At 49.4% G+C, this 10885-nt stretch overlaps 1 protein-coding gene across 1 annotated transcript; it reads left to right on the forward strand.

Moving 5' to 3' along the window:
• Nucleotides 1–9567: 9567 nt before the first annotated feature.
• Nucleotides 9568–10506, forward strand: LOC147970689 (uncharacterized). The gene has a single exon (XM_087523563.1). It carries the CDS (start codon nt 9568–9570, stop codon nt 10504–10506), a length of 939 nt encoding a protein of 312 aa, XP_087379689.1.
• The last annotated feature ends 379 nt before the right edge of the window (nt 10507–10885 follow it).

The raw sequence follows: 10885 nt of genomic DNA on the forward strand, positions 1-10885 counted from the left end.
GAGAAAGTATATACTGGTCATGGTGGATAAATTCACTAAGTGGATAGAGGCCAAACCAGTCAAAATGGCCGAAGCGGGGCCGGTAATAGATTTCATATCCGGCGTGGTACACTGTTATGGTGTCCCACACAGCATAATAACCAATAATTGCTCTAATTTCACAGCCGATGAAGTGAAAACTTGGTGTGCTAATCTAGGCAATAAACTCGATTACGCCTCGGTCTATCACCCGCAGACAAACGGTCAAGTCGAACAGGCTAATGGTCTTATTATGAGCGGCATCAAACCTAGACTAGTGCGGTCTTTGAAAGAATCAGACAAGCACTGGGTGGAGGAACTTGACTCCGTACTCTGGGGGCTGCGGACCACACCCAACCACCCTACTGGATATACACCTTTCTTCATGGTGTACGGTGCAAAAATAGTGTTACCCTGTGATATTATTCATGACTCACCTCGAGTGCGCATGACGAAGAGAGAGAAGCCGAGCTTGATCGGCAGGACAGCCTAGATGCCTTGGAGGAGGAGCGCGACGTCGCAAAAGCCCGTTCCGCATTTTATCAACAACGGGCTCGCGGGTATCAAAGCAGAGAAGTGCGGGCCAAGACTTATAACGTTGGTGAACTCGTTCTACGTCTGTCGGTGAAGAAAAAGGACAAACTCAAGCCCAAGTGGGAGGGTCCCTTCATCATTGACGAAGTTCTCACCGGAGGAGCGTACCGTCTGCGTGATGTGTCAGACAATCACTTGGAGCCGAACCCCTGGAATGCGGCCAGACTACGACGATTTTATGCCTACCGCCGAACTCTGTGTTCGTCTCCTCCCTCCTGTTATTAACATTGTTTTTTTATCTCTTTTCGTTTTTTATCTTTTTCTTTCGTTTTGCTCTTTAGCCTTACGGTTTTAGTACGGCTAGACCGTCCTTACCTGATGCATACATCTCTACATATGTACGTTCATTATACCTGGGGGCTTCTCGTACAGAAGCTTGCTATTATCCTTTGAGCATCAAGCTCACCACATATGCGTTTTTCCATATGTACCTTTTCTTCGCCATTATATGCATCGATATGACTTAAGTTTTGGCCAAGATGGGTTGCCTGGCTCCTATGCTTATGCCCTACGTCCTCGTTAGTTCGGCTAGGGCATAAAGGGAGCACCTCTGTGATTGTTACTGCCGGGTCACCCGGATGTGTACCTCAGACTGGGTGAAGCCGAAAGCTAGCGTTCTTAAGGGAATATTCGGTCGGCGAATTAAAGATGTCCCCGCATTCATTCCATTATGAAACCCAGGAGTTACTTACTCTGTGATTTTTTTTTCAATCACAGTTCGGACATGCACATTAAACGCATGCACACCCAGGGAAAGGAACCCTTAACGGAACTATTCTCTCTGGAAGATGTTTCTTACATAATGTAATATAACATAACTAGCTGGATACACATTGTCTGTTCAAGCAACTATGACCCCTACGCCTGGTTCCCATACATGCTATATTCTACCGTTAGGGTATTCGGAAACACTCCGCACCTTCGGGTCCAGAGGTCGAAGCAAAAAGGTCGGCAATGACAATTGTTTTTATTATCCAGCTAGAAGGAAAGTACATAGTCACTTAGGACTCAAAAACTTCCTCCTATATACCGTCCAACAGGCGGACTAACTTACAATCCTGTTGTGAGTATTTAGCAGCCACCTCCACTTGGCCATATACTAAACTAACGGGAATTTCTTCCCAATTTGACCCTAGTGGTCCGACCCGGGCCATGTGATTCGGATCCAGCTTGGTATACCGCATTTTTATCATGGCCCAGGCTTCTCGCGCACCCTCTCAGCAGTCCGATATCTTCCATAGTCGGATACGCCACCGCGCTCCCTTGAACAGCTCTACAAGCTTCTCCATACTCCCTGGAGGGGAGTCAGATGTCCATAAGGCCTTGGCTACACTCCACATTGCCTGCCGAGCTTGCTCGTGCAACTGCGACAGCTCTTGCAGAAGATCACTTGATGATCCAGACACCTCCTCTTCAGGGCGGCCCGTCAATACACCTGCAATCACAGCTATATCAGCTACAGTTACTTCTAAACTGTTATAAGATAAATGCGGCCACATACTGAATATGCCGCCTAGTAGTTTTTTGTTTTTCTTCACGAAGTCAGCTAGCTAAGCTCGCACGTCTTTCAGTTCTTCGCCCAGTTTGGTGTTTGAATCTTGGAGCTTCTTTTTCTCCTGAATGACTTTTGTTAACACACGCTCGCCCGCTGCTAGCAGTTTTTTGGCTCCGTATTCTTTGCCTCGAGCGGCATCCAGCTGCTCCCGCAGTTGGTCTAACAATCCAATACAACGATAAGCAACCAGATTAGCATTATTAGTGTACAATTATGATTTCTTGATGGAGGGAAACATTGTCAGGGGATGCCTTCTTAGATTTCTCCAGTTCGGCATTAGCAGCAGACAGCTGGCGCCGACACTTTTCTAGTTCCTAAGTTAACATGGTGTTCTTCTCCGTAAGCACCTAGTTGTACATTGATCCTTAAATCAGTTGTTTCAACTACTTTAAGTCTCGGGGGCTACTGGCATATGGTTATCATAGTCAGACAAAACAAACTTACCTGCACATCTTTTAAATGCTTTTTTGTGGCTCTATTAAGCCCATCTCGAGCAGCTCGGATATATGCATCGACTGAGCTGAAGGCGTTAAATGACTCTTCTGAAAAGCCAGGGTCTCGTAAAACAGCCCTGCAGCGCTGATGATTCATGGCGCTCTCCACTTCCGAGTTGGTGACGGATACATCATCCGAGTCCTCGTCTGGAGGACAGTCCGGCGTCACCCCCGCATCATCCCCTGTCTTCACGGCAGGATTTGAATCCTGGCTGCGAGAAGTATGACCGGCCGGACCCCCGGATATAGTCCGGCACACCTTTTTCCTGATACAGGGTAAACGGAAAGGTCACAGTTGGATGTGACTGCAAAGGTGCATACTTGCAAATTCATACCTCTTTGATGAAGGCTCGGTCGTATCTTCGTTTGCCTTCCTCTTAGAAGGCTTGCCTGGTATGGGGGACGCTCTTTGCGGAGATGCTCCTGGGGCAGCATGGCGCACCGAACGCTTCCCCTTCTAAGCACAGGACAGTGCGCTGGGTAAGGAGGAATGAGAAAACTCTTTTGGATAAGGTGTCTTCGGATTACTTACACATGAAGTAGGAAGGAGGCCGGGGTAATCGGCGATGATGGGTACATATGTACCGTCGTAGCTCATCTGATAGAATATTCCATCGTCAAGCTCCACAAATATGTCCGTATCTTCCTCATATCCGGGGTCGAGATCCCGGTTGCGATTCTCCGGCTGAGGGGCAGGGTCATGGATCCCCTCGACAGCCTTTCGCCATTCCTGTTATGAGCAAGATAAGATGCTGCCTGTCAAGAATGATTCAGGGACAAGAATAAAATAGTGGAGTTGAACCTTACCCAGCTGGGAGGATTATACATGGAAAACCCGTCTCGAATTTTGAGATGGGTGAACTCCTCCTTCTCCCCTTTATACAGCTCGGCCAGTATTTTGGCTAGGGCGGCTAGAGCCTTCGGGCCCTTTCAGCCATAGTGTGAGGCGTCGTCTTCTCTGTTATAATGCCACATGGGCAGCCCTCTGTATTGGAGTGGCTGGACCCGCCACGTTATGGAAATCTCCATCACCTCGACTATCGACAATCCGGACTAGGCAAGCGTCTTATCTTGCCCAGCAGCAGGCTGATCTTTGCACTATCCTATTCCTCGAGGCTCCGAGGACGCCAGCTATGGCATTTCTTCAACAGAGCATTTGAAAACTCAAGGAGGCCCGTGTGGACGGGGTCGGGTAGAGTGACGTCGTCAATGTAGAACCATTTGGAAGACCATGCTTCAGGAGCTTTCTTCAGCGTGCCGGACAGGTATCCAGTCCCGGTGATGCGCCACACTTCGGCTCCTCCCACTTCAAAAATTGACCCACCTTGATTGCGAGGGATGAGGCAGAACAGTCTTCTCCATAAATCGAAATGGGCCTCGCAACCCAGGAATAGCTCGCATAGAGCGACGTAACACGAAATATGAAGGATAGAGGCGGGAGTGAGACTGTCCAGTTGGAGGCCATAATACTCCAGCAAACCTCGGAGGAAGGGATGGATTGGAAATCCGACACCTCTTAATAAGAAAGTGACGAAGCACACTCGTTCTCCTACAGACGGATTGGGGAAATCCTCCGCATGAGCTTTGCCGTTGAAGGAGGCCAATCCTGCTCAGACGGGAACCAGGTCCGCAGGGGGAAGAAAGCCATGTGTTTGTAGCTTCGCAAGCTGACTATGGGATACGGAACATCTCTCCCAATCACCCTTCTCGGAGCCATGGGGACGAGAGGAAGAGCCGGGAGCACTAGCCATGTTGGGGTGGTTTTTCTTAGCAAGCTCTGAGGATTTTTCGCGGGGTGTGGAATGGATTTGAGATCCATTCTCTTTAAATAGGCACCTTTGTGATACGGGCGGGGTGGTATATGTAAAATACCCTGACCTCTCGCATTCGCTCGACATGTGGAAACCGAAGTTGTTGATGCACAAAAGCCGAGGAGTACAACATTAAATGGAAAGCCGCACACACTACTCAGAAGTCATCAATGGAAGAACCCGCCTTGCAATGCCGAAGATAATCTATGTGCAGCAGCACCTCGTCATTGAAGACTAGTTCAGGGGCTACTGAGGGAGTCCTGGACTAAGGGGTCCTCGAGCGTCCGGCCTGTTGGCCATGGGCCGGACTGATGGGCTATGAAGATACGAAGACCGAAGAATGCACCCGTGTCCGGATAGGACTCTCCTTGGCGTGGAAGGCAAGCTTGGCGACCAGATATGTAGATTCCTTTCTTTGTAACCGACCTTGTGTAACCCTAGATCCTCCCGGTGTCTATATAAGCCGGAGGACTTAGTCCGGATAGAGGATACTCATTATCATAACCATACGAGCTAAACCTCTAGGGTTTAGCCATTACGATCTCGAGGTAGATCAACTCGTAATACTCCTATTCATCAATATCAATCAAGCAGGACGTAGGGTATTTCCTCCGTAGAGAGGGCCCGAACCTAGGTAAACATCGTGTCCCTTGTCTCCTGTTACCATCGACCTTAGACGCATAGTTCGGGACCCCCTACCCGAGATCCGTCGGTTTTGACACTGACACCGGCTCTTGATCTGTTGTTTCTTGTCCTAAGCCACCGCTAGGTCGTCCCCTTATATACACGGGTTGACGCACTGCGGCCCTTAGAGTCCTTGCCAGCTTATACAACGTATCCGACTCGGTGACCTTTCACATATGCCTTACAATACAAGTTTACTTACATGGCGGTTTATACTCATGGGCCTTAAGTCGCCTTCGGGTCTGGGCCGTCTACTAAGCCTATCTATGAATCGCCATGTGACCTTGGGCTTCATTGTATTGAGTCTTCATAGGGATGAGCCGGCCCCTCCTGGGCGGTTCATACCTAATAGTTATATCCCCAACAGAGGTGGAAGAGGATAAGAGTAAGAAAAAGAAAGATTTGCTTTGGTGTAGGTTTGAATATGAGCATCTGCCCGACTTTTGCTATACTTGTGGTGTGATCGGCCATGACGAGAAGGAATGCAGGAAGAGGCTAGTTAGAGGAGAAGCGCTGCAGTTTGGGCCATGGATGAGGGCTGAAGAGAGTGGTAGAAGAGGGGATGAGGGGAGGAAGAAAGGGGGCAGGAGATTCGTGGATATACTGATAGTAGGAGAGGCAGTAGGGGAAGCGGGAAGTCAGAGCCCCATGGCCAAGGTGATAGGAGGCAGTAAAGCTTGGGGAAGAACTCTGGTGATTCAGGCAGCAATGCGGTTTTGTGGCAGAAAGATAGCACGACCTCGAGGGACAGTGAGAAAGGCGCAGGTGCTGAAGAAAAGGAGGTTACGAGCCCACTGAAACTTCCTGCGAGTGTAGAGAAGGTAGTAGCAAGTAAGGCCACAAAAAATCTTTAGTTTGAGCCATCTCCAAGCTCACGACAGGAGGAAGCACAAAATAGTATGGCTGTAGAGCTGCCGGTTACCGAGGAAGCTAAGAAAGGGGGGAGCGAGTGGAAGCACAAGGTGAAGGTGCTCTGGGCAGGAGCACGATGGATGGTAGTGTCAACAAGAACAAGCAGGATGTAGGGGTAACGGGGAAAATTGTAATAGGGAAGGATGGGAATAAGTTTAGACGGAAACCACGGGCCGACAGAATGGAGTCAGAAGGAAGTCTAATGATCAAGTTGGGGAAAAGAGATGGAGAGAAGATGGATACTGATAATGCTAGCATTAATAAAAGAGGCAAGGGTGACAGTGGTGAGGCACACATAATGAAACAAGATGAGATGGCGGAGGGACAAGGGAAGGGTCCGAATAATTCAGCTAACAGCATGTCAGCCGGGCTGCTCAAGCAGCCCCGCCGGGAGCAATGAAAATTATCAGTTGGAACTGTCGGGGACTAGGGAATGGCCCGGCAGTTCGCTCTCTTCTCGAGTTGGGAAGAGTGGAGGAGCCCGATGTCCTATTCCTGTGTGAAACAAGATTAAGTGAGAAGGAGATGGAAAGGTTTAGGTGGTTGTTGGGGCTTGCCAACATGGTAGCGTGGAAGGGGGAGGGGAGTGGAAGAGGGATATCCTTGTTTTGGAGAAAGGAGGTGGATGTGACCCTAAGATCGTATGGGAGACGACATATCGACGTAGATGTTAAGCAGGAGAATGGAGCGATATGGAGGTTGACGGGGGTGTACAGAGAGTCAGCCATAGATATGGAAAAGGAGACTTGGAGGCTCTTGAAGATTCTAAAGAACCAGCACCAGAGAGAGAGAGACCATGGCTATGCCCGGGGTGACTTCAACGAGATACTGTCGTGTCATGAGAAGATAGGTGGGGCTGATCGTCCGCAACAATTCCTAGATGGCTTCCGAGAGGCTCTCCGGTTCTGTGAGCTCCGTGATATCGGTTTTGAGGGTGACATGTACACCTGGAGAACCCACAGCAAAGAATTAAGAACATATATATGTGAAAGACTGGACCGTGCAACCAATAATGAATGGTGTGAGAGCTTCCCAAACCATGTGGTGATCAATGGAGAACCGTGTCATTCTGATCATCGGCCGGTCACTGTGCATATGGAGGGAATTGATAGGGGATGGAAGAGAGGAGATCAGTCGTTCCGTTTTGAAGCCCGTTGGCTGCAGGAGGAGGGGTGTGAGGAGATGGTGAAAGAAGCCTGGGATGATAGTCTGGTGGTGAATGAGGGGAGAGTGGCACAAGCATTGTGAGATGTTGCCTCGAAAGCAAGTATATGGAGCAAGGAGGTACTGGGAGAGTTGCATGGGAAGATAAAGAAGGCATGGGTTGATCTTGAGAGATGCATGAAAGAGAAGGTCTCGGAATCAAAGATCAGGGAGGAAGCAAGGCTTCGATGTTTGCTGGAGGAATTGAAAGACAAGAAACACACACAACTGAAACAAAGAGCGCATATGTGGTGGTTGTGAGGAGGAAATAAAAACATAAAGTACTTGCAATCTGTGGCCACTGGGAGGAAGAAGGCTAATAGGCTAAAGGAGATCAGGAGGGAGGATGGTACGGTGGTGGAGGAAGGGGAGGATTTTAACTAATTATGTGCGCTCATTTTTTCAGGATCTTTTTATGACGTCTAACCCGCAGCGCGTCCCAGAACTAATTGACAAGGTTGAGCCACGGGTGACAAGCGCGATGCGTGCAACTCTTGAATCCAAATACACTCGAGAGGAATTGAAAGCAACCTTGGATCATATTGGTGACCTTAAGGCCCCGGGACCATATGGTATGCCATCTATTGTTTCAAGCGACATTGGCATTTCATGGGAGATCAGATTGTGAAAGAGGTCCTAACAATGCTAAATGGAGGAGAGATGCCAGAGGGGTGGAATGACACTATGGTTGTATTAATCCCCAAGGTAAAGAACCCGAAGAGGATCAAGGATCTCAGGCCGATTAGCTTGTGCAATGTAGTCTACAGACTGGTTTCCAAAGTCATAGCAAATAGACTAAAGTTAGTGCTCCCGGATGTCATTTCAGACAATCAAAGTGCCTTTGTGCCAGGTAGACTCATCACGGACAATGTTCTCATTGCATACGAGATATCACACTACCTCATGAACAAGAGAAGTGGCAAAAGTGGGGTGGCAGCAGTCAAGGCAGATATGAGCAAAGCCTACGATCAAGTTGAGTGGTGCTTTTTGGAAGCCATGTTGTGTAAGTTCGGCTTCAGCAGAACATGGATTGAACTAGTCATGAAATGCGTGAGGACAGTAAGATACCAAATCAAGGTCAATGGCAAAGTCATTATCATATTCAGCCCTTCACGAGGTCTGAGTCAAGGAGATCCCATATCTCCCTACTTATTTGTCATTTGTGCGGAGGGTTTGACTGCACTTCTTAAGGATGCTGAGGAGAAAGGTACCATGCATGGAGTCAAGATATGTCAACAGACACCATGCGTATCACATCTCTTGTTTGCGGATGATTCCATTCTCTTGATGAAAGCAAACCAGCAGGAGGCAGCTGCACTGCATGACGTGCTTCAGCTCTATGAGGATTGCTCCAGACAATGCATAAATGTAGAAAAATCTGCTATCATGTTCAGTCCCAATACAAGTGATATAGACAAGCACTCGGTCAAAAATATGCTGGGTATACTTAGTGAAAATTGGAACAAAAAAATACCTGGGCCTACCTGTACATGTGGGACGATCTAGGAGACGAGCCTTCGATTACATAAAGCGAAATTTGTGTGGTCGGATGAACGGATGGCAGGAAAGGCTCCTAGCGAAAGAAAGCAAAGAGGTTTTCGTGAATGACGTGGGATAAGCAATCCCTACCTTTTCTATGTCTTGCTTCGACCTAACAAAAACCTTTTGTGGTGAGCTAAACTATCTCCTGTGACCGTTCTGGTGGAGCCAGCAAGATAAGCAAAATGCGATGCATTGGATAAGCTGGGATAAGTTAACACTACCAAGGCCATGGGAGGATTAGGGTTTCGGGACATGCATGTGTTCAACATCGCCATGTTATCCTGACAAGGATGGAGAATCCTCCAAAATCAGTCCAGCCTGTGCGCTAGGGTGCTGAAGGCGCGATACTTTCCGAACTGTAGTGTTCTTGAGGCTCAGGCACATGATGGTATCTCGTACTCGTGGCGGAGCATCCTCCATGGTTTGCAACTGATAAAGGAAGGGTATATATGGAGAATTGGGATTGGATCGCAGGTGAATATCTAGACTGACCCCTGGATACCAAGGTCCTAGTCACGACGGGTTAATCACCCCGAAAGGTGCCAATCTGCTAACGCATGTGTCTAAACTCATATGCCCTATATCGGGAGGCTGGGATGAGCAGCTAGTAAAGGACACTTTCTGTGCTGAAGATGCCCAATGGATACTACATATTCCTTTACGGGATGGTGTGGAAGACTTCATAGCATGGCACTATGATAGCAAAGGAAATCATTCTGTGAAGAGTGCATACAAACTACAAGTTGAACTGAGCATGCAGATTGGGAATGGATCGCCAGGATCGAGTTCCAGCGGAGCCGGACAGCTTGAGCGAACTGTTGATCAATCGTGGAAGCGCATTTGGAAACTCCCATGCTCGCCCAAGCTGCAGATGTTCGTACGGAGCATGAAACATGAAGCTCTCGCCCTCTGCCTGAATCTGGAGAGGAGAAGTGTACGGCTAGAGAAGACTTGTTGCTTCTTCAGTGGTAATGGGAAAGAGGACGGAGGACACCTCTTCATCAAGTGCAAATGGGCTAAAGAAGTGTGGCGTGAACTAGGCCTGGAAAAAGAATGCATGCGGCTGGAAAATATCACATGTGTACATGCGATGATAGACCAGCTCTGGGAGTTGAACGAGAAGCAAAGGGTCCTAGTAATAGTCTTCTGGTGGCAATGGTGGAACCAGCGCAACAGAATACGTGAAGGACAGTTGCCACTGCAGGCTTCGAAGCTCATAAGGCGGATCAGAAGCACCGCTATGGAGTATGAACAAGTGTTTGCGCCGGAGAAGCAAAGCATGCCCTTGGCAAAATGGAAACCACCTAAAGCTGACACTCTCAAATTTAATCTGGATGGGACTTTCACTCCTGGACAGTCCATAAGTGGATGGAGCGTGGTGGCTCGTGATTCTGATGGCCAATTGGTGGTTGCTTGCGCTAGGCGCCAAGACCAAGCACTGGATGTGTTTGGGGCTGAAGTCAACGCGTTGTCGGTGGCAATCACGACCGCAACGGAGCTGGGTGCCACATGGGTCGTCTTTGAAATTGACTCGCAGCTGCTTGTTGATGCCATGAACATCCAAATAGCTGACTCCTCGCAGTATGATGCGATCATCGAAGATCTGAAGCTCCAACTCAAAATGTGGCTCTTGAAATATAGTGTGATCCCATGTAGGCGCATGGCGAATTCTGTAGCACATGAAATAGCCTAGGAACATCAAGAAAAACAAAGGTACAGATGGCGATAGCTGGCTCTAGCGATCCTGGCTATTGCGCCGGTGCCTCCCCTCCGCCCGTGGCGGCCACCGCCTCCGTCGCCCCCTCCGGCTCCCGTGACCCCGTCCCCCTCTCCAGCGCTGGTGGCCTCGGCCGTCCTCCCGATGCCCGAGCCCCCCATCGCACCCCGGGTCCGATGGGCGTATTTCGCCGATGATGAGCCGTCCCCCCCCCCCCCCCGCCGACCCCGCCTCCTCTCCCACCGCCGCTCCCCGTCGCGTCACGCTGCCTTGCCGGGCCGGTGGCTCAGCCCCCCATGTGAGGGGTTCTGCTGCCGGTTCGCGGCTGCTGCGGTCGTCGACTGCGCCCTCGAGC

This window comes from Triticum urartu, chromosome 5A (assembly GCF_056163025.1).
Source record: "Triticum urartu cultivar PI428250 chromosome 5A, HENAU_Tu73, whole genome shotgun sequence".
In the NCBI taxonomy this organism is placed as follows: domain Eukaryota; kingdom Viridiplantae; phylum Streptophyta; class Magnoliopsida; order Poales; family Poaceae; genus Triticum; species Triticum urartu.

Coding starts and splice junctions, on each gene's coding strand:
- LOC147970689 (XM_087523563.1), top strand. CDS start 9,568: ATGCAGATTGGGAATGGATCGCCAGGATCGAGTTCCAGCGGAGCCGGA.